General features: G+C 37.9%; 1 protein-coding gene across 5 annotated transcripts in view; it reads left to right on the top strand.

Moving 5' to 3' along the window:
• The window catches only part of kiaa1191 (KIAA1191 ortholog), a 39,083-nt gene extending 15,382 nt beyond the window's left edge, over window positions 1-23,701 (top strand). For all 5 annotated transcript variants that reach the window (XM_062045927.1, XM_062045929.1, XM_062045928.1 and 2 more), the window contains exons 7-9: window positions 17,497-17,660; window positions 17,823-17,995; window positions 22,807-23,701. In XM_062045927.1, coding sequence (XP_061901911.1) covers window positions 17,497-17,660; window positions 17,823-17,995; window positions 22,807-23,012 — 543 coding nt within the window. In that variant the 3' untranslated portion in view covers window positions 23,013-23,701. The remainder of the gene's footprint in view (window positions 1-17,496; window positions 17,661-17,822; window positions 17,996-22,806) is intronic.
• The last annotated feature ends 729 nt before the right edge of the window (window positions 23,702-24,430 follow it).

Below are 24,430 nucleotides of genomic sequence, written 5' to 3'. Positions count from 1 at the left end.
AAGTGCACTCAAGAACATGCCAGATTTGACCTTTGGCCTCAGCCGCCAAGACCAATTTGATTTGCATACCACTATTTAATCATACAGTTAAATGGGAGTCCACCAGCCAGTTCACACTTTACAGTGCAAATCACTCACTGGCCACATAATGAGCGCCAATACAAACTCAGCCTTTCCAAACCTTACATAATACAAACCCCGTTTCCATATGAGTTGGGAAATTGTGTTAGATGTAAATATAAACGGAATACAATGATTTGCAAATCATTTTCAAGCCATATTCAGTTGAATATGCTACAAAAACAACATATTTGATGTTCAAACTGATAAACTTTTTTTTTTTGCAAATAATCATTAACTTTAGAATTTGATGGCAGCAACATGTGACAAAGAAGTTGGGAAAGGTGGCAATAAATACTGATAAAGTTGAGGAATGCTCATCAAACACTTATTTGGAACATCCCACAGGTGAACAGGCTAATTGGGAACAGGTGGGTGCCATGATTGGGTATAAAAGTAGATTCCATGAAATGCTCAGTCATTCACAAACAAGGATGGGGCGAGGGTCACCACTTTGTCAACAAATGCGTGAGCAAATTGTTGAACAGTTTAAGAAAAACCTTTCTCAAGCAGCTATTGCAAGGAATTTAGGGATTTCACCATCTACGCTCCGTAATATCATCAAAGGGTTCAGAGAATCTGGAGAAATCACTGCACGTAAGCAGCTAAGCCCGTGACCTTCCATCCCTCAGGCTGTACTGCATCAACAAGCCACATCAGTGTGTAAAGGATATCACCACATGGGCTCAGGAACACTTCAGAAACCCACTGTCAGTAACTACAGTCTACATCTGTAAGTGCAAGTTAAAACTCTCCTATGCAAGGCGAAAACCGTTTATCAACAACACCCAGAAACGCCGTCGGCTTCGCTGGGCCTGAGCTCATCTAAGATGGACTGATACAAAGTGGAAAAGTGTTCTGTGGTCTGACGAGTGCACATTTCAAATTGTTTTTGGAAACTGTGGACGTCGTGTCCTCCGGACCAAAGAGGAAAAGAACCATCCGGATTGTTATAAGCGCAAAGTGTAAAAGGCAGCATGTGTGATGGTATGGGGGTGTATTAGTGCCCAAGACATGGGTAACTTACACATCTGTGAAGGCACCATTAATGCTGAAAGGTACATACAGGTTTTGGAGCAACATATGTTGCCATCCAAGCAATGTTACCATGGACGCCCCTGCTTATTTCAGCAAGACAATGCCAAGCCACGTGTTACATCAACGTGGCTTCATAGTAAAAGAGTGCGGGTACTAGACTGGCCTGCCTGTAGTCCAGACCTGTCTCTCATTGAAAATGTGTGGCGCATTATGAAGCCTAAAATAGCACAACGGAGACCCCCGGACTGTTGATAGATTGATTGATTGAAACTTTTATTAGTAGATTGCACAGTGAAGTACATATTCCGTACAATTGACCACTAAATGGTAACACCCGAATAAGTTTTTCAACTTGTTTAAAGGCCTACTGAAATGCGATTTTCTTATTTAAACGGGGATAGCAGGTCCATTCTATGTGTCATACTTGATCATTTCGCGATATTGCCATATTTTTGCTGAAAGGATTTAGTAGAGAACATCGACGATAAAGTTCGCAACTTTTGGTCGCTGATAAAAAAAGCCTTGCCTGTACCGGAAGTAGCGTGACGTCACAGGTTGTGGAGCTCCTCACATCTGCACATTGTTTACAATCATGGCCACCAGCAGCGAGAGCGATTCGGACCGAGAAAGCGACGATTACCCCATTATTTGAGCGAGGATGAAAGATTTGTGGATGAGGAAAGTGAGAGTGTAGGACTAGAGGGCAGTGGAAGCGATTCAGATAGGGAAGATGCAGCGAGAGGCGGGTGGGACCTGACATTCAGCTGGGAATGACTACAACAGTAAATAAACACAAGACATATATATACTCTATTAGCCACAACACAACCAGGCTTATATTTAATATGCCACAAATTAATCCCGCATAACAAACACCTCCCCCCTCCCGTCCATATAACCCGCCAATACAAATCAAACACCCGCACAACACACTCAATCCCACAGCCCAAAGTACCGTTCACCTCTGCAAAGTTCATACAGCACATATATTTCCCCAAAGTTACGTACGTGACATGCACATAGCGGCACGCACGTACGGGCAAGCGATCAAATGTTTGGAAGCCGCAGCTGCGTACTCACGGTACCGCGTCTGCTATCCAACTCAAAGTCCTCCTGGTAAGAGTCTCTGTTGTCCCAGTTCTCCACAGGCCAATGGTAAAGCTTGACTGTCATCTTTCCGGAATGTAAACAATGAAACACCGGCTACGTGTTTGTGTTGCTGCAGCCGGCCACTAATACACCGCTTCCCACCTACAGCTTTCTTCTTTGCTGTCTTCATTGTTCATTAAATTGCAAAAGATTCACCAACACAGATGTCCATAATACTGTGGAATTTTGAGATGAAAACAGACGACTTAATAGCTGGCCACAATGGTGTCCCAAAATGTCCGCTACAATCCGTGACGTCACGCGCAGACGTCATCATACCGAGACGTTTTCAGCAGGATAGTTCGCGGGAAATTTAAAATGTCACTTTACTAATCTAACCCGGCCGTATTGGCATGTGTTGCAATGTTAAGATTTCATCATTGATATATAAACTTTCAGACTGCGTGGTCGGTAGTAGTGGCTTTCAGTAGGCCTTTAAGTCGGGGTCCACTTAAATTGATTCGTGATACAGATATATACTATTTTCATAATACAGTCATCACACAAGATAATCATCAGAGTATATACAATGAATTATTTACATTATTTACAATCTGGGGTGTGGGATATGGAGGGGGAGGGGGGGGTGTTAGGATTCAGTCAACAATTGCATCATCAGAGAAATGGACATTGGAACAGTGTAGGACTGACTTGGTAGGATATGTACAGCAAGTAGTGGACATAGAGAGAGAGATTTTACTCACTGGCGGGGGGCGCTGGAGCCTATCTCAGCTACAATCGGGCGGAAGGCGGGGTACACCCTGGACAAGTCGCCACGTCATCGCAGGGCCAACACAGATAGACAGACAACACTCACATTCACACCAGGTTAAGTTAAAGTTAAAGTACCCATGATTGTCACACACACACTAGGTGTGGCGAAATTCAATCAATCAATCAATCAATGTTTATTTATATAGCCCTAAATCACAAGTGTCTCAAAGGGCTGTACAAGCCACAACGACATCCTCGGTACAGAGCCCACATACGGGCAAGGAAAAACTCACCCCAGTGGGACGTCGGTGAATGACTATGAGAAACCTTGGAGAGGACCGCATATGTGGGTAACCCCCCCCCCCTCTAGGGGAGACCGAAAGCAACGGATGTCGAGTGGGTCTGACATAACATTGTGAAAGTCCAGTCCACAGTGGATCCAACACATCAGCGGGAGTCCAGTCCACAGCGGGGCCAACAGGAAACCATCCCGAGCGGAGACGGGTCAGCAGCGCAGAGATGTCCCCAACCGATGCACAGGCTAGTGGTCCACCCGGGGTCCCGGCTCTGGACAGCCAGCACTTCATCCATGGCCACCGGACCTATGCAACTCCCCCTCGCAAGGGACAGGGGAGAAGAGGAGAGAAGAAAAGAAACGGCAGATCAACTGGTCTAAAAAAGGGGGGGTCTATTTAAAGGCTAGATTATACAAATGAGTTTTAAGATGGGACTTAAATGCTTCTACTGAGGTAGCATCTCTAACTGTTACCGGGAGGGCATTCCAGAGTACTGGAGCCCGAATAGAAAACGCTCTATAGCCCGCAGACTTTTTTTTGGCTCTGGGAATCACTAATAAGCCGGAGTTCTTTGAACGCAGATTTCTTGTCGGGACATATGGTACAATACAATCGGCGAGATAGGCTGGAGCTAAACCGTGTAATATTTTATACGTAAGTAGTAAAACCTTAAAGTCGCATCTTAAGTGCACAGGAAGCCAGTGCAAGTGAGCCAGTATAGGCGTAATATGATCAAACTTTCTTGTTTTTGTCAAAAGCCTTGCAGCCGCATTTTGTACCAACTGTAATCTTTTAATGCTAGACATAGGGAGGCCCGAAAATAATACGTTACAGTAATCGAGACGAGACGTAACGAACGCATGAATAATGATCTCAGCGTCGCTAGTGGACAAGATGGAACGAATTTTAGCGATATTACGGAGATGAAAGAAGGCCGTTTTAGTAACACTCTTAATGTGTGACTCAAACGAGAGAGTTGGGTGGAAGATAATACCCAGATTCTTTACCGAGTCTCCTTGTTTAATTGTTTGGTTGTCAAATGTTAAGGTGGTATTATTAAATAGATGTTGGTGTCTAGCAGGACCGATAATCAGCATTTCCGTTTTCTTAGCGTTGAGTTGCAAAAAGTTAGCGGACATCCATTGTTTAATTTCATTAAGACACGCCTCCAGCTGACTACAGTCCGGCGTGTTGGTCAGCTTTAGGGGCATGTAGAGTTGAGTGTCATCAGCATAACAGTGAAAGCTAACACCGTACTTGCGTATGATGTCACCCAGCGGCAGCATGTAAATACTAAAGAGTGCAGGGCCAAGAACCGAACCCTGGGGAACTCCGCACGTTACCTTGACATAGTCCGAGGTCACATTGTTATGGGAGACGCACTGCATCCTGTCAGTAAGATAAGAGTTAAACCAAGACAAGGCTAAGTCTGACATACCAATACGTGTTTTGATACGCTCTAATAAAATATTATGATCGACGGTATCGAAAGCGGCGCTAAGATCAAGAAGCAGCAACATAGATGACGCATCAGAATCCATCGTTAGCAATAGATCATTAGTCATTTTTGCGAGGGCTGTCTCCGTAGAGTGATTTGCCCTGAAACCGGATTGAAAAGGTTCACAGAGATTGTTAGTCACTAAGTGTTCATTTAGCTGCTGTGCAACAGTTTTTTCGAGAATTTTGGAAATAAACGGAAGGTGGGAGACCGGTCGGTAGTTTACCATGAGGTCAGGATCGAGGTTAGGTCTTTTGAGCAGAGGATGAATAACCGCTTTTTTGAATGCTAGAGGAACAGTACCAGAGGAAAGTGATAGGTTTATAATATTTAACACTGATGGACCTAATAATACAAACAGTTCCTTGATAAGTTTCCCAGGAAGTGGGTCAAGTAAACATGTTGTTTGTTTTATCCCACTTACACGCTGTAATAATTCCTCTAATGTTATTTCATCAAAAATAGAGAGACTATTTTGGAGGGCAGTGTCCGTCGTATATACAGTCGTATTTGTGTTAATAGAGCCCAGTTGTAGCTGGGATGCGTTGTCTTTAATCTCCTTTCTAATGAGTTCAATTTTCTTATTAAAGAAATTCATAAAATCATCTGCCGAGTGGGTGGAGCTACTGGGAGGAGTCCCTTGTTGGGTTAGCGATGCTACTGTACTAAACAGAAATTTAGGATCGTTTTTGTTGAGGCGGATGAGATTTGAGTAGTATTTAGCTTTAGCTGAGGTAAGCATGCGTTTATAAGTTATTAAACTATCACTCCATGCTTGATGGAAAACCTCAAGTTTAGTCGCGCGCCATTTGCGTTCCAGTTTTCTACATGATAATTTATGAGCTCTAATTTCTTCTGTAAACCATGGGGTGCGCCTTTTAGGGGCCCTTTTTTGCTTTAGCGGTGCTATACTATCAATAATTTCGCGCAAGGCATCGTCAAAGTTGTTAGTGAGTTTATCAATAGAGCCGACATAATTTGGGAATGGTGCTATTACCGAAGGCAGTAGGTCAGCAAGAGTCATCGTTGTGGCAGCATTAATGTTAAATTATTCTCTGCATTCAACCCATCACCATGTTCACCCCCTGGGAGGCGAGGGGAGCAGTGAGCAGCAGCGGTAGCCGCGCCCGGGAATCATTTTTGGTGATTTAACCCCCAATTCCAACCCTTGATGCGTTTTATGTTTTCTACTGGTGGTGTGCCTCTGGATTTTTTTTCCCAATGGAAAACAAATGTGCCACGGCTCAGAAAAGGTCGACAAACATTATGTAACATGTGTGTATCAGCAGCGTTGCTAAGCGACGTCCTCGGCCCCGCCCTTTAGTATACACCACCGCGTCACAAGACACCCGACCGTTAAGAACCCTGAAGTGCGCTTTTGTGTCGTTGATATTCTTGAATAATGGACAAAATAAAGAAAGCAAACGTCAGGGAACGTCAAAGAAGCGTCATCATAAAAAGGTAGGTGTAGATGGGGGTTTTTATACGAGCGACGCAGCGGTGGCTCGGACACCGGAAGTAAGCCACGGGAAAGCATGTTAGCTCACCGACGTTAGCATGGAGGCTAAACCGACCAGAAGCACCCTAATGTGCCTTTGTTTCGCGCCGTTGGCAGCAGAACATTCAACCATGGAGGGTTTTTGTGAAGCTAGTTGATACGTGAGTGAGACAACTATGGCAGTTGAGCACAGTCTGTACGCAGCATGATTAGCTGAACCAGCTAGCTGCTATGCGGCAAACGCTGCTAGCCTAAATAACGCCAGTGTTTAAAAATAGACGGCATTAAGAAACTCAAAGTGGCTCAGCTCATCTCATTTAATTAAGTTCTAACATATATGTAGCTTTGTGAAACCCTTATGACTTAAATGCGTAGTATCTGGGCTGAAACCACACTGTCCTTACGCGAACCTACAAGACTGTACTTCACACTCGTGATCCTGAGCCCAAATAAGCACATTATTTATTTTAGATACTCACATTCAATGTCATTAACAGTGGTCTATTCACAAGATATGTGTGAAATATATTTACAAATTATGTAAAAAGAAAAAACTTCAAAATGAATTTTTTCCCCAAAAAAATTAAGACCGACCACACGAAACTGAAGTTATGCTGTGCCGTGTCAGTGACAATAGCCATTTTGCATGTTTGCTTTGGGAGTTATATTTAAATAACTGTCATATTGAGGGTTTTTTTATATGCAAACCTTATAAAAACACCTGATTCTAGTAAAACTCACACAGATACATTATTACAGGCATTTTTAGACATATTGCATGTTTGGTTTTGGAGTTATGTGTATATAACTTTCATATTTAGTATGACAGTTATACTGTCATGTTGAGTAAAAAAACAATTTTTTGTCTTTGCAAACCTTACAAAAGATAATGCTTCTAGTAAACCTCACATAGATACATTTTACCAGGCATTTTTAGACACATTGCATGTTTGGTTTTAGAGTTGTGTTTATGTAACTTTAATATTTGGTATGACAGTTATACTGTCATATTGAGTAAAAAAATAATTATTGTCTTTGCAAACCTTACAAAAGATAATTTTTCTAGTAAACCTCACATAGATACATTATTCCAGGCATTTTTAGACATTGCATTTGTTTGTTTATATAACTTTCATAGTTAGTATGACAGTTACACTGTCATATTGATTTAAGAACAATTGTTTGTGTTTGCAAACCTTACAAAAGATAATTTTTCTAGTAACCCTCACATAGATACATTATTACAGGTATTTTTAGACATATTGCATGTTTGGTTTTAGAGTTGTGTTTATGTAACTTTAATATTTAATATGTAAGTTACACTGTCATGTTGAGTAAAAAACAAATTATTGTCTTTGCAAACCTTACAAAAGATAATGTTTCTAGTAAAACTCACATAGATACATTATTCCAGGCATTTTTAGACATATTGCATGTTTGGTTTTGGAGTTATGTTTACGTAACTTTAATATTTAGTATGACAGTTATACTGTCATATTGAGTAAAAAAATATTTTTTGTCTTTGCAAACTAGACAAAAAAATAATTTTCCTAGTAAAACTCGCAAAGATACATTATTCTTGGCATTAGACATTTTGCGTGTTTGGTTATGGAGTTTTTATATAACTTTCATATTTAGTATGACAGATAAACTGTCATATTGAGTAAAAAACTAATTTTTGTCTTTGCAAACCTTACAAAATATTTTTTTCTAGTAAAACTCACAGATGCATTATTAGACATTTTGCATGTTTGGTTTTGGAGTTATGTGTATATAACTTTCATATTTAGTACGACAGTTATACTGTCATGTTGAGTAAAAAACAAATTATTGTCTTTGCAAACCTTACAAAAGATATTTTTTCTAGTAAACCTCACATAGATACATTATTCCAGGCATTTTTAGACATTGCATTTGTTTGTTTATATAACTTTCATATTTAGTATGACAGTTACACTGTCATGTTGATTTAAGAACAATTTTTTGTGTTTGCAAACCTTACAAAAGATAATTTTTCTAGTAACCCTCACATAGATACGTTATTACAGGCATTTTTAGACATATTGCATGTTTGGTTTTGGAGTAATGTTTATGTAACTTTCATATGTAGTATGGCAGTTATGTCATATTGAGTAAAAAACTAATTGTTGTCTTTGCAAACCTTACAAAATATTTTTTTCTAGTAAAACTCACAGATGCATTATTAAACATTTTGCATGTTTGGTTTTGGAGTTATGTGTATATAACTTTCATATTTAGTATAACAGTTATACTGTCATGTTGAGTAAAAAACAAATTATTGTCTTTGCAAACCTTACAAAAGATAATTTTTCTAGTAAACCTCACATAGATACATTATTCCAGGCATTTTTAGACATTGCATTTGTTTGTTTATATAACTTTCATATATAGTATGACAGTTACACTGTCATGTTGATTTAAGAACAATTTTTTGTGTTTGCAAACCTTACAAAAGATAATTTTTCTAGTAACCCTCACATAGATACGTTATTACAGGCATTTTTAGACATATTGCATGTTTGGTTTTGGAGTAATGTTTATATAACTTTCATATTTAGTATGGCAGTTATGTCATATTGAGTAAAAAACTAATTTTTGTCTTTGCAAACCTTACAAAATAATGTTTTCTAGTAAAACTCACAGATGCATTATTAAACATTTTGCATGTTTGGTTTTGGAGTTATGTGTATATAACTTTCATATTTAGTATAACAGTTATACTGTCATGTTGAGTAAAAAAATAATTATTGTCTTTGCAAACCTTACAAAAGATAATTTTTCTAGTAAACCTCACATAAATACATTATTACAGACATTTTTAGACATATTACATGTTTGGTTTTGGAGTTATGTGTATATAACTTTCATATTTAGTAGGACAGTTATACTGTCATGTTGAGTAAAAAACAAATTATTGTCTTTGCAAACCTTACAAAAGATAATTTTCTAGTAAACCTTACATAGATACATTATTCCAGGCATTTTTAGACATTGCATTTGTTTGTTTATATAACTTTCATATTTAGTATGACAGTTATACTGTCATATTGATTTAAGAACAATTTTTTGTGTTTGCAAACCTTACAAAAGATCATTTTTCTAGTAAACCTCACATAGATACATTATTACAGGCATTTTTAGACATATTGCATGTTTGGTTTCGGAGTTATGTGTATATAACTTTCATATTTAGTATGACAGTTATACTGTCATGTTGAGTAAAAAAATAATTATTGTCTTTGCAAACCTTACAAAAGATAATTTTTCTAGTAAACCTCACATACAATACATTATTCCAGGCATTTTTAGACATTGCATTTGTTTGTTTATATAACTTTCATATATAGTATGACAGTTACACTGTCATGTTGATTTAAGAACAATTTTTTGTGTTTGCAAACCTTACAAAAGATATTTTTTCTAGTAACCCTCACATAGATACGTTATTACAGGCATTTTTAGACATATTGCATGTTTGGTTTTGGAGTAATGTTTATATAACTTTCATATTTAGTATGGCAGTTATGTCATATTGAGTAAAAAACTAATTTTTGTCTTTGCAAACCTTACAAAATAATGTTTTCTAGTAAAACTCACAGATGCATTATTAAACATTTTGCATGTTTGGTTTTGGAGTTATGTGTATATAACTTTCATATTTAGTATAACAGTTATACTGTCATGTTGAGTAAAAAAATAATTATTGTCTTTGCAAACCTTACAAAAGATAATTTTTCTAGTAAACCTCACATAAATACATTATTACAGACATTTTTAGACATATTACATGTTTGGTTTTGGAGTTATGTGTATATAACTTTCATATTTAGTAGGACAGTTATACTGTCATGTTGAGTAAAAAACAAATTATTGTCTTTGCAAACCTTACAAAAGATAATTTTCTAGTAAACCTTACATAGATACATTATTCCAGGCATTTTTAGACATTGCATTTGTTTGTTTATATAACTTTCATATTTAGTATGACAGTTATACTGTCATATTGATTTAAGAACAATTTTTTGTGTTTGCAAACCTTACAAAAGATCATTTTTCTAGTAAACCTCACATAGATACATTATTACAGGCATTTTTAGACATATTGCATGTTTGGTTTCGGAGTTATGTGTATATAACTTTCATATTTAGTATGACAGTTATACTGTCATGTTGAGTAAAAAAATAATTATTGTCTTTGCAAACCTTACAAAAGATAATTTTTCTAGTAAACCTCACATACGATACATTATTCCAGGCATTTTTAGACATTGCATTTGTTTGTTTATATAACTTTCATATATAGTATGACAGTTACACTGTCATGTTGATTTAAGAACAATTTTTTGTGTTTGCAAACCTTACAAAAGATAATTTTTGTAGTAACCCTCACATAGATACATTATTACAGGCATTTTTAGACATATTGCATGTTTGGTTTTGGAGTAATGTTTATATAACTTTCATATTTAGTATGGCAGTTATGTCATATTGAGTAAAAAACTAATTTTTGTCTTTGCAAACCTTACAAAATAATGTTTTCTAGTAAAACTCACAGATGCATTATTAAACATTTTGCATGTTTGGTTTTGGAGTTATGTGTATATAACTTTCATATTTAGTATAACAGTTATACTGTCATGTTGAGTAAAAAAATAATTATTGTCTTTGCAAACCTTACAAAAGATAATTTTTCTAGTAAACCTCACATAAATACATTATTACAGACATTTTTAGACATATTACATGTTTGGTTTTGGAGTTATGTGTATATAACTTTCATATTTAGTAGGACAGTTATACTGTCATGTTGAGTAAAAAACAAATTATTGTCTTTGCAAACCTTACAAAAGATAATTTTCTAGTAAACCTTACATAGATACATTATTCCAGGCATTTTTAGACATTGCATTTGTTTGTTTATATAACTTTCATATTTAGTATGACAGTTATACTGTCATATTGATTTAAGAACAATTTTTTGTGTTTGCAAACCTTACAAAAGATCATTTTTCTAGTAAACCTCACATAGATACATTATTACAGGCATTTTTAGACATATTGCATGTTTGGTTTCGGAGTTATGTGTATATAACTTTCATATTTAGTATGACAGTTATACTGTCATGTTGAGTAAAAAAATAATTATTGTCTTTGCAAACCTTACAAAAGATAATTTTTCTAGTAAACCTCACATACAATACATTATTCCAGGCATTTTTAGACATTGCATTTGTTTGTTTATATAACTTTCATATTTAGTATGACAGTTACACTGTCATATTGATTTAAGAACAATTTTTTGTGTTTGCAAACCTTACAAAAGATAATTTTTCTAGTAAAACTCACACAGATACATTATTACAGGCATTTTTAGACATATTGCATGTTTGGTTTTGGAGTAATGTTTATATAACTTTGATATTTGGTATGACAGTTATACTGTCATATTGAGTAAAAAACTATTTTTTGTCTTTGCAAACTTTACAAAAAAATAATTTTCCTAGTAAAACTCGCAAAGATACATTATTCTTGGCATTAGACATTTTGCGTGTTTGGTTATGGAGTTTTTATATAACTTTCATATTTAGTATGACAGATATACTGTCATATTGAGTAAAAAACAAATTTTTGTCTTTGCGAACCTTACAAAATAATTTTTTCTAGTAAAACTCACAGATGCATTATTAGACATTTTGCATGTTTGGTTTTGGAGTTATGTGTATACAACTTTCATATTTAGTATGACAGTTATACTGTCATGTTGAGTAAAAAAATAATTGTCTTTGCAAACCTTACAAAAGATAATTTTTCTAGTAAACCTCACATAGATACATTATTCCAGGCATTTTTAGACATATTGCATGTTTGGTTTTGGAGTTATGTTTATATAACTTTCATATTTAGTATGAGTTATATTGTCATGTTGAGTAAAAAACTAATTTTTGTCTTTGCAAACCTTACAAAATATAATTTTCTAGTAAAACTCACAGATACGGTATTCCAGGCATTATTAGACATTTTGCATGTTTGGTTTTAGAGTTATGTTTACGTAAGTTTAATATTTAGTATGACAGTTATACTGTCATATTGAGTAAAAAACAATTTTTTGTCTTTGCAAATTTTACAAAAAAATCATTTTTCTAGTAAAACTCGCAAAGATACATTATTCTTGGCATTAGATATTTTGCATGTTTGGTTTTGGAGTTTTTATATAACTTTCATATTTAGTATGACATATATACTGTCATATTGAGTAAAAAAATAATTTTTGTCTTTGCAAACCTTACAAAAAATAATGTTTCTAGTAAAACTCATAGATACATTATTCCAGGCATTATTAGACATTTTGCATGTTTGGTTTTGGTGTTATGTTTATATAACGTTCATATTTAGTGTGAGTTATATTGTCATGTTGACTAAAAAACTAATTTTTGTCTTTGCAAACCTTACAAAAGATAATTTTCTAGTAAAACACATAGATACATTATTCCAGGCATTTTTAGACATTTTGCATGTTTGGTTTTGGAGTTATGTTTACGTAACTTTCATATTTAGTATGACAGTTACATTGTCATGTTGAGTAAAAAGCAAATTATTGTCTTTACAAACCTTACAAAAGATAATTTTTCTAGTAAAACTCACATAGATACATTATACCAGGCATTTTTAGACATATTGCATGTTTGGTTTTGGAGTTATGTTTACGTAACTTTCAAATTTAGTATGACAGTTATACTGTCATGTTGAGTAAAAAACAAATTATTGTCTTTGCAAACCTTACAAAAGATAATGTTTCTAGTAAAACTCACATAGATACATTATTCCAGGCATTTTTAGACATATTGCATGTTTGGTTTTGGAGGTATGTTTATATAACTTTTATATTTAATATGACAGTTACACTGTCATGTTGAGTAAAAACTATTTTTTGTCTTTGCAAACCTTACAAAAGATAATTTTTCTAGTAAAACTCACAAAGATACATTATTAGACATTTTGCATGACATTCTAACTCGGTGTTTACAGTATTTTCCAAAGTTAATAATATGCCTTATCATGACTGTCAACATTCCGCCCACCTCGCAGGACAAATGATTGGCCCCGAGGAACGTTGACGCACTTCAGTTGTTGTTTGCTTATCTGCAGGTTAAAAACACACTGATGCCCATTACTTTGACTCATTCAATTGCACTCTGCTGTGCATCACTGATGACAAATACTGATGGCAAAAATACAAATGCTGCAAATAAATGTTGATTTAGAGATATTGCATTGCAACCCTCTCAAAAAACAAACTAATATCCTCAAAGTTCTGAGCGCAAATCTCTTACCATACAACACATCAGGAAAGTATTCACTTCGCTTCATCTTTTTCACATGTTATGTTACAGCCTTACTCCAAAATAAAATGTTTTTTGTCCTCAAAGTTCTACAGGCAATACCCCATAATGACAATGTGAAAGTGCTTTTTTTTTAATGCAAGTTTATTAAAACTAAAAAAATAAAAATGTACATGAATATTCACAGCCTTTGCTTCAAGGTTAATTTAATGGTACCCCTAGGTAAAATATTTGTGCAGACATTTGTAATTCAGCGTCAGGACAAAATGAGGCAAGCAAACACAAATCATAAAAAACATTTAAAAATCCACAAACGATCACCAGTATGTAGGCACACTGTAAAACAATCAAATATAATACCTAGTAGACCAATAAAAACATTGTGATTAAAGTGCTATGGCACAGTGAATACATTAAAAAACAAAATCACAATGTGATAGCCTTATGTATTAAACATGTGAAGGCAGCAGGTACAAAAGTATTCTTATATATTGCTCAACACATTTGGCAGCAATTACAGCCTCAAGTCTTTTTGAGTATGATGCCACAATCTTGGCAGTTTCGCCCATTCCTCTTTGCAGCACCTCTCAAGCTCCATCAGGGTAGACGGGGAGCCTTGATTTTCATCCAGAATGTCTCTGTACATTGCTGCATTCATCTTTCCCTGTATCCTGACCAGTCTCCAAGTTGAAAACCATCCCCACACCATGATGCTGCCACCATGCTTCACTGTAGAGATGGTATTAGCCAGGTGATGAGCGGTGCCTGGTTTCCTCCGAAGATGATGCTTGGCATTCCCGCCAAAGAGTTCAATCTTTGTCTCGTCAGACCAGAGGATTTTTTTTTCTCATGGTCTCAGATTTTTTCAGGGGCATGTTGGCAAACTTTTTACTCAGAAATGCCTAATTGGTGGATTTCTGCAGAGATGGTTGTCCTTCTGGAAGGTTCTCATCTCTCCAAAGAGGAATGCTTTAGCTCAGAGAGAGTGACCATCGGGTTCTTGGTCACCTCCCTGACTAGACTAAGATGAATGCAGTAATGTACAGAGACATCCTGGATGAAAACCAACGCTTCCCATCCAAACTGATGGAGCTTGAAATGGGCAAAGAAGAATGGGCGAAACTGGCCAAAGATAGGTGTGCCAAACTTGTGGCATCGTATTCAAAAAGACTTGAGGCAGTAAATGCTTTGTTGATGACAAAGTATTGAGCAAAGGCTGTTAATACTTACGAACATGTTAATTTTTATTTTGTCGTTTTTTGTAGTTAAATAAATTTGCTAAAATTTTCACATTGTCATTATGGGATATTGTGTATAGAATTTTGAGGACAACAACGAATTTATTCCATTTTGGAATAAGGCTGTAACATAACTAAATGTGGAAAAAGTGAAGCGCTGTGAATTTTTTTCTGGATACAAGCAAAATGTAACAAATCAATTAAGTTGACTTGCCAACTCGGGCTGCAACTAACAATTACTTCAATAGTTGACTCGTCTCTTAGAGTCTGACGTTGTGTCCGTGACTTGATCTATTATAGTAAATAACCTTTGAACAAAAACAAACTACTGAGAAACATAGTTTTACTGTACGACACAAATTACATAACCGGAGTGAAAAATCGACAGATCTGGGGCCGTACTTATCAAGTTTCTTAGAGTGCCATTTTACACTTAAGTCCTGAGAATTTGCGAAATTTAGTCCTACTCTCAAACTTAAGAATAAAAGCTTTTTATCAACGTTCTTAAGTCTAAGAATCACTCCTACTCTCCACGATATTTAAGAGACCTTCAGAGGTGTCTTAAGTGGTTAGGAGTTGCCAGCAGGGGATGGCACTGAGGCGAGAGAGACGTGCGCGAACATTCAGGGAACGGAACGATGTCCTGGATTTGTTTGATGACGAGCAGCTGATCAAACGGTATCGTTTAGACAGAGCGGGTATTATTTTTGTCACAGATTTAATACTTTTCGATTCCATGTTGATTTCTGCATGTGGCTGCAGTGGGCTAGTATATATAGAGCCACCCACACCAGTTTCAAATTAGTTGCCTAATTAATGAATTGGAAAGAAAATGTTATGACAGTAGCGTATGTGTGTGGCCGTGAGGTGAGTGACGTCAGTGAGTGTGAGGGCGAGAGAAGAGAGGGAGCGGTAGCGTGAGTGCCGGCGGGGACTAGTTTGTTTTGTATTATTTTGTAGTTTATTGTCAAAATATACACTCCCATTGTCCACTTAAATATTTCCAAGATATTTCTTTATTTTTAGACAACGGATTCCCTTCCGTGATTGGTCATTTCTATGGACACAGAAATGACGTCACCTAAAATTGCGTTTACGGCACATAGTAATGTCGTAATTCAGCTCTGAGTGTGACACTTAAGATTCAGTCCTACACTTCGCTGAAAGTGTGAGTAAGACGCTTGATAACTAACTTTTAAGTGCAGCTTTCAGCCAAGAATTTATTTACTCTTAAGTCAACTCTTAGCAGACTTCTTAGAAGTAATTCTAAGAAGCTTGATAAGTACGGCCCCTGAAGTACAAGATGTCCTGTAAACACAACATTCATTGTAAAAAGTATTTTTATCAAGGACTGTTAGGGTTATTTAACTGCAATTACTATGAAAAACCATGATTATGACCATTCCTGGCGGTCTTTTAATTAAAATGTAGAGATGTCCAATAATATCGGACTGCCGATATTATCGGCCGATAAATGCTTTAAATGTTATATCGGAAATTATCGGTATCTGTTTTAAAACAGTACATTTTATGACTTTTTAAAACGCCGCTGTGTACACGGACATAGGGAGAAGTACAGTGCGCTAATAAACCTTAAAGGCACTGCCTTTGTGTGCCGGCCCACTCACTTAATATCTACGTCTTTTCACACACACAAGTGAATGCAAGCACACTTGGTCAACAGCCATACAGGTCACACTGAGGGTGGAGGTATAAACAACTTTAACACTGTTACAAATATGCGCCACACTGTGAACCCACACCAAACAAGAATGACAAACACATTTTGGGAGAACATCCGCACCGTAACACAACATAAACACAACAAATACCCAGAACCCCTTGCAGCACTAACTCTTCCGGGACGCTACAATATACACCCCCACCCACCCACACACACACACCTCAACCTCCTCATGCTCTCTCAGGGAGAGCATGTCCCAAATTCCAAGCTGCTGTTTTGAGGCATGTTAAAAAAAATAATGCACTTTGACTTGACTTCAATAATAAATATGGCAGTGCCATGTTGGCATTTGTTTCCATGACTTGATTTATTTTGGAAAACCTTGTTACATTGTTTAATGCATCCAGTGGGGCATCACAACAAAATTATGTATAATAATGTGTTAATTCCACGACTGTATATATCGGTATCGGTTTATATCGGAATCGGTAATTAAGAGTTGGACAATATCGGAATATCGGCAAAAAAGCCATTATCGGACATCTCTATTAAAATGTGATCAGTCGACTCGTAGACCCTAATAAATATTTGTCTATGCGTCCCTTTACTGTAACTTACCTATTGCCAAATTTAGACACCAAATTCCAGCATTTACTGCAAACTACAGCAAACTCATAACTTGCTGTTGTCATATTAACCTTTAATTTCAACAGCAGTGAGTTGGCCCTGCCCTGAGTTTTATTTAGTCACAGGCAATTTGAGGCACTGTTTACTGCATGTTCTCTAATATTACATGCTCAACATTTTCAAATACTTAGTAATAGCTAAGAAATACAGTTTAGTAGTGTAGTGTACATTGTGGGATTTGTTACGATTTGTTCTTGCTTTGCTGTTTTGCAGAAGTTGAGAATGTCAATCGGGGACTTCAAGGACGACAGGTTTACAACATCGGCACAATCCACCCCAAGTGGCACCCCCGGCGTCACTCCCTCTGTCACCCCCTCTGCCACGCCATCTGTCACCCCCTGCGTCAGTCCCCTTGCATCACCTGCTGTGGGTCGCAGGTAGGCCGCAGCCATCCACGTCCAAGTTGTTCACATTGTGTCCCGTCGATGCCCCACATGCTTCGTGTCTAAAACTGGCGCTCTGCATCAGCCATGTTATTCACCAGCTGGCATAAGAGCCGCGTGCTCACAACTCACGCCGCGTCTTTGGCGGGGCTGTAGGAGCTGGTTCCAGCGGAGTCCTGCACCTTTCCTCGCCCCGCTCGAGAGTAACTGTCCCAACTACACATCAGACATGGGAGGAAACCAGGGAGGAGAGGACAGGTGGAGCTTTTTTGGAACTCGCTCTGTGGTACAGAAGTCCCCCACCCACCCAGGGACTGACACTGGCACAGGTGAGGCACTCAATGCTCAGTTTTAAGGAAGTAGGAGGTTTTGATGCATGTAGACTAGACCTACATGCAAATTTCTTTCCAAAATTGTGATTCTATATTTTATACACATAAATGCATAAAACTGCGAAAATAATGAGCAGAGGAAGACATGTTACTTTTAGACTGTCAATCAACATATTCTTGTCTCAAGGTGCCACACATTAGAACACAACATTAAAAATAGTTAGTTTTATACAGACCGACTCAGAGCTTTTGTCTACATCGTGCTCTTAAACTGAAGAAATAATCCATAAAATAATATACAGAGTTAATAATGTAATTTAATCATAATATTAATGCAGGTTACCATTTTTAAGAGGATTTCAACTTTTATTTTTCATTAGTGTAGAATTGTTTACCATTGTACTGTAATTGGAAGGTACCGTATTTTCCGCACTATAAGGCGCACCGGATTATAAGGCGCACCTTCAATGAATGGCCTATTTGAAAACGTTGTTCATATATAAGGCGCACCGCATTGAGGTTTTAATTAGTGCGATTACGTAACCGCAAGAGGTGGAGTGGTTTAACGAATGTACACTACCGTTCAAAAGTTTGGGGTCACCCAAACAATTTTGTGGAATAGCCTTCATTTCTAAGAACAAGAATAGACTGTTGAGTTTCAGATGAAAGTTCTCTTTTTCTGGCCATTTTGAGCATTTAATTGACCCCACAAATGTGATGCTCCAGAAACTCAATCTGCTCAAAGGAAGGTCAGTTTTGTAGCTTCTGTAACGAGCTAAACTGTTTTCAGATGTGTGAACATGATTGCACAAGGGTTTTCTAATCATCAATTAGCCTTCTGAGCCAATGAGCAAACACATTGTACCATTAGAACACTGGAGTGATAGTTGCTGGAAATGGGCCTCTATACACCTATGTAGATATTGCACCAAAAAGCAGACATTTGCAGCTAGAATAGTCATTTACCACATTAGCAATGTATAGAGTGTATTTCTTTCAAGTTAAGACTAGTTTAAAGTTATCTTCATTGAAAAGTACAGTGCTTTTCCTTCAAGAATAAGGACATTTCAATGTGACCCCAAACTTTTGAACGGTAGTGTACGGTGTCCTTGAGTGTCTAGAAAGGCGCCGAGAAATAAAATGTATTATTATTATTATTAAAAGTAATTTGAGTGACAGACATGTCACTCTATGCATATCGCTCTCAGCCCGAGCGTGTTTATTTAACAGTAGAATTAACTGAACGCAGTGAGATATATTTTTGATGTCATTCACAATCTTTGTCTCGGTGAGTGGAGACCGACTCAGCGTAATCACACACACAGGAACCACGGAGAGCCTCGCGATTTGAGAGGTTCCGCAAAGTAACAAAAATTAGGAGGGAAAAAACTAAAGATTACAAAGCCAAATGTCTCATTGTGGGAATATTTCAGCTTCCAATCGGATGGCAATATGAGTAGGGTTGGGTATCGTTTGAATTCGTACAATTCTGATTCTTTGTTTCGATTCCGATTCCTGACGATTCTCGGTTCCGATTCTTCTTGTACCATGCCGGGATCAATGTGTTTGACAGGTAGTCCCTGGAAGGTGGTATGTATTTTGGGTTGAGAGTTTTCACCATATCCCTGCAAACATAAACAAACATGTAATGTTGCTGTTACTGTTTAGCCCAGTATCAATTAGCTTAGCTCTAACGTTATTGCTTAACTAACCTAAATGTTGGAGATTCCACCTCTGAAAAGGGATGCAGTCTTTTGACTATGTGCGCAGTGACCTTTCTGTGGCACTCTTCCGTCTGTGGCACCGACATCTTCCCCATTGCCGCTACGGTGAACGGAGTACGCTGAGCACATCGCGGAGCCTGGCTAGCAGGTTGTAAATTGTCTATGAAAAAATACGCGGGCTAATTTGTTAGCTGCCTCAACGTTGGCGCAAAACACATTATTTATTGCATATATATTGTTTTACTTACCGGATTCGGACTGCAGTGCAGTCACCGAGGTGCCAGGCTGGGCGTCGGAGCCAGAGGAGGACGGTCGGCGCAGCGCGTCGAAGACGGGACACGCATTTATTTGTACTCCATGAACTCGGAGGTGCTTCATCATGTTCGTCGTGCACCCTCCTAAGCACGAAACAGTCCTGTCGCACGTGTTCCATTTCGCCGATATTTCATTTTTTTTAGTAAAATAAAGCCACACTTTCGACCGCCGACGCCCGCTATCCATGCTTGACTGACTCGCTCGGCTACATAGGCTCGGCTATGCTAACTCTTCCGGCGGTGGGCGCTTCTTCGTTGGTGTTCAGCGGCTTCTTCTTCCGGTCGGCGGACTTACTCTTTTTTCCCGGTCGGCGGACTGGGTATCGAAAATAGGAATCGAAATTTAAACTTTTGAACGATTCCGGGAGAATCGGAAAGTTAGTCCCGGTTCCAATCGATACTCGATACCCAACCCTAAATATGAGCCCATCATCGAGCGAAAATGCCGCGATAACATGGGAACAAAACAAAAAGAAGACAACGTCCAATCTAGATTTTCAAACTGGGAAAAAAAGCACATTAGGGTGTTCAATATTTATTTCAGTTACCTTTTTGCTTACAGAAATTAGTCCTTTTAATGCTTTTGTTTATTTATTTAGGATAGCAAAGTTATTTACCGTATTTTCCGCACTATAAGGCGCACCTAAAAACCTCCAATTTTCTCAAAAGCTGACCGTGTGCCTTATAATCCGGTGCGCCTTATATATGGACCAATATTGAGCCACAACAGGTCTCGCAACTACAGTAAGCAGCCGCTGACTTCATTTTCCCCCGTAGAAGAAGAAGCGCGCGGTGCATGCTGGGATATATGACTGCACGAGGCGTGCCGTTTCATTTCCATTTGTGTGTTCCCATCCAAACAGTGGATGGGAACAGTGGATGACAGAAGGCGAACACACGTTCACCAAGACAGGGAGACAGCGCCGGACGACATACGCCACTATCTGCCCGTGGATCGTAAATGCCTGGGCTGATATATCAGTCTCAACTGTGGTTCGAGCTTTCAGGAAGGCAGGAATTGTCACTGAACTGCTAGACAACAGCAGCGACACTCACTCCATTAATGACGACTTCGACGGGCATTTTGGATGCCGTATTCGCCCAACTGTTTAATTCGGACACTGAAGAAGAAGAATTCGAGGGATTTCGAATTCTGCTTTTTGCTCAGTGGGTCTCACGAAATGTACTGTACTGAAGGATCTCGCATGATGATAGTTCAACCTTCCAGTTTTTGTGTGCTGTGGATTCATTAAAGTATTGATTTTTCACCAAATGTCAAGAGAAGAAAGAAACAGAAGAATATGCACATTCAGAGAAAACCTAGATTGATATCGAGCAATATTAAAACAAAACCCCCTTCATTAGAGATGTCCGATAACATCGGGCTGCCGATGTTATCGGCCGATAAATGCTTTAAAATGTAATATCGGAAATTATCGGTATCTGTTCGGAAATTTTCGGTATCAGTTTCAAAAAGTAAAATCTATGACTTCATCAACGCCGCTGTGTACACGGACGTAGGGAGAAGTACAGAGCGCCAATAAACCTTAAAGGCACTGCCTTTGCGTGCTGGCCCAATCACATAATATCTACGGCTTTTAACACACACTAGTGAATGCAAGCATACTTGGTCAACAGCCATACAGGTCACACTGAGGGTAGCCGTATAAACAACTTTAACACTGTTACAATTATGCGGCACGCTGTGAACCCACACCAAACAAGAATGACAAACACATTTCGGGAGAACATCCGCACCGTAACACAACATACACTACCGTTCAAAAGTTTGGGGTCACCCAAACAATTTTGTGGAATAGCCTTCAGTTCTAAGAACAAGAATAGACTGTCGAGTTTCAGATGAAAGTTCTCTTTTTCTGGCCATTTTGAGCGTTTAATTGACCCCACAAATGTGATGCTCCAGAAACTCAATCTGCTCAAAGGAAGGTCAGTTTTGTAGCTTCTGTAACGAGCTAAACTGTTTTCAGATGTGTGGACATGATTGCACAAGGGTTTTCTAATCATCAATTAGCCTTCTGAGCCAATGAGCAAACACATTGTACCATTAGAACACTGGACTGATAGTTGATGGAAATGGGCCTCTATACACCTATGTAGATATTGCACCAAAAAGCAGACATTTGCAGCTAGAATAGTCATTTACCACATTAGCAATGTATAGAGTGTATTTCTTTCAAGTTAAGACTAGTTTAAAGTTATCTTCATTGAAAAGTGCAGTGCTTTTCCTTCAAAAATAACTTTTGAACGGTAGTGTAAACACAACAGAACAAATACCCACTAACTCTCACGGGACGCTACAATATACACCCCCCGCTACCCCTTATCCCACCTCTACCCCGCCCACCTCAACCTCCTCATGCTCTCTCAGGGAGAGCACGTCCCAAATTCCAAGCTGCTGTTTTGAGGCATGCTAAAAAAAAAATTGCACTTTGTGACTTCAATAATAAATATGGCAGTGCCATGTTGGCATTTTTTTCCATTACTTGAGTTGATTTATTTTGGAAAACCTTGTTACATTGTTTAATGCATCCAGCGGGGCATCACAACAAAATTAGGCATAATAATGTGTTCATTCCACGACTGTATATATCGGAATCTATAATTAAGAGCTGGACAATATCGGAATATTGGATATCGACAAAAAAGCCATTATCGGACATCTCTACCCTTAATAGCAAAATGATAAAAGGTGTAAATGTGATTTAGGTCATTAAGCCTTGTTTAATAATTCCGACTTCCTTCCCTGTAGGCTTTTCACTACAGTCCTACTTTGGCTTGCACAAGTCCTCCACCATTGCAGGCACCGGCCCCCACGACACCCTGAAAGTGGGGGACACGACAAGCTTCATGCCCCCCAAGATCGAAATTTCCGGCATGGACGCCAGTCAGGCGGCCCAGCGGCCACACAAACTCAAACCCCGGGACATGAACGTCTTAACACCTTCAAGTTTCTGACCACACGCAATCTCGCAGCCAGTCTGCTGTGTCCCCTCTGTAGACCACCCACCTTTTAGTCTCGGCTTACCCATCCATAAGTGCTGAATATGCACTCTTACTCCTTCCAGTTGACTGCAATCTTGTTTCAAACCTCTTCCATCTCATAGGTCCAGATATGTGGAAAATGTTTTGTTAATTGCAAAAAAGTATGATGCATATTACTATATTCTTTTAGTAACTGCGAAAGTTGTCTTGGTCCGCTCACTGCTCCAGCTTTTCTTGTTATAGCACATCATCTTAAATCATTTTTTGTATTTTGGTAAGACGCCACAGACTTGTAGTTGTGTTAGCATGAAGACTCGTACAGTGTAATGTTATGTTGTTTCCTTTTGCAGAATTTCCCCCCCGAACATACCGCTTTTATTCATGTTGCCAGACTGCTTACCCCGAACAAATATTTGTATTAAGATATCAACTTTTCATGCCGATCGTTTATATTTAAAATGTTCCGTTGCTTTTTTTTGTATAGGGTCACAATACACTTCAATATGACAGTCAAAAGTATCGCAGTGGTTGTTTTTTTTTTGGTCAAATTAGTATTTTTCCCTGAGACAATCCACGACTATTTTCTAGGTTTCATTTAAAAATGTTGATCGGTTTGTGTAAAAGCACACGGGATGCCTCCCACTCGCACGTGTAAATAAATACACATCCAAACATACGCTTGCTTTTTATCACCGTCATGTCAAAATAAACAAAACCATGCTTTTTTAACTTTTAACTTTTAAAAAACACCCTCTAAACTCCGGTGTTTTTGTTTAAATTTAGGCAAAGAAGGCGATTTCTAAACACTGTAATGGAGGACAAAAAATGTAGCTATATATTTAGAGTGACTAATTGCATGTTTTCCTTTTGAAAAGATTGCATTCTTGCCGTAATTACAGTCGCTGACCAGAAGATGTCAGCAAAAGCTCACATTTATGCTCCTGTGTCAGGAACATGAGAGCAAAGTCTGCTTATGAATGAAGTTGTGTAACAAAAGAAATGCCATAAATCATGTGCATAGTACAGGGAGGTCAAACTCGTTTCCCTTGGGGCCACATCGCAGGTATGGCTGTCCTCAGAGGGCCACTTGTAACAGTGAATAATATATACATTTTAAATTGCTTCATTTACACTATTATATATTTTTATGTACACTCTAAGGAAAAATGTAGATTTTAGAGTAAAGTTTAGCTGCTGAAATTTCACCATAAAATGTACCATGTTTTTTTACAATGTATACTGTAAATGTCAATGGGAAAACAGTACCACAGTTATACTGTAAACCCTACAGTTGTTGTGTTTACAGTATATTACTGTAAATGGAAAAACAATATTACACATTTTTTAGTAAAACTCTGGCAACTGAGCTACCAGTTACGAAAAATATTTTT

This window comes from Entelurus aequoreus, linkage group LG04 (assembly GCF_033978785.1).
Source record: "Entelurus aequoreus isolate RoL-2023_Sb linkage group LG04, RoL_Eaeq_v1.1, whole genome shotgun sequence".
In the NCBI taxonomy this organism is placed as follows: Eukaryota; Metazoa; Chordata; class Actinopteri; order Syngnathiformes; family Syngnathidae; genus Entelurus; species Entelurus aequoreus.
Note: the sequence above shows the minus strand (reverse complement) of the source record. Positions and strands in the feature narration are given on the sequence as shown.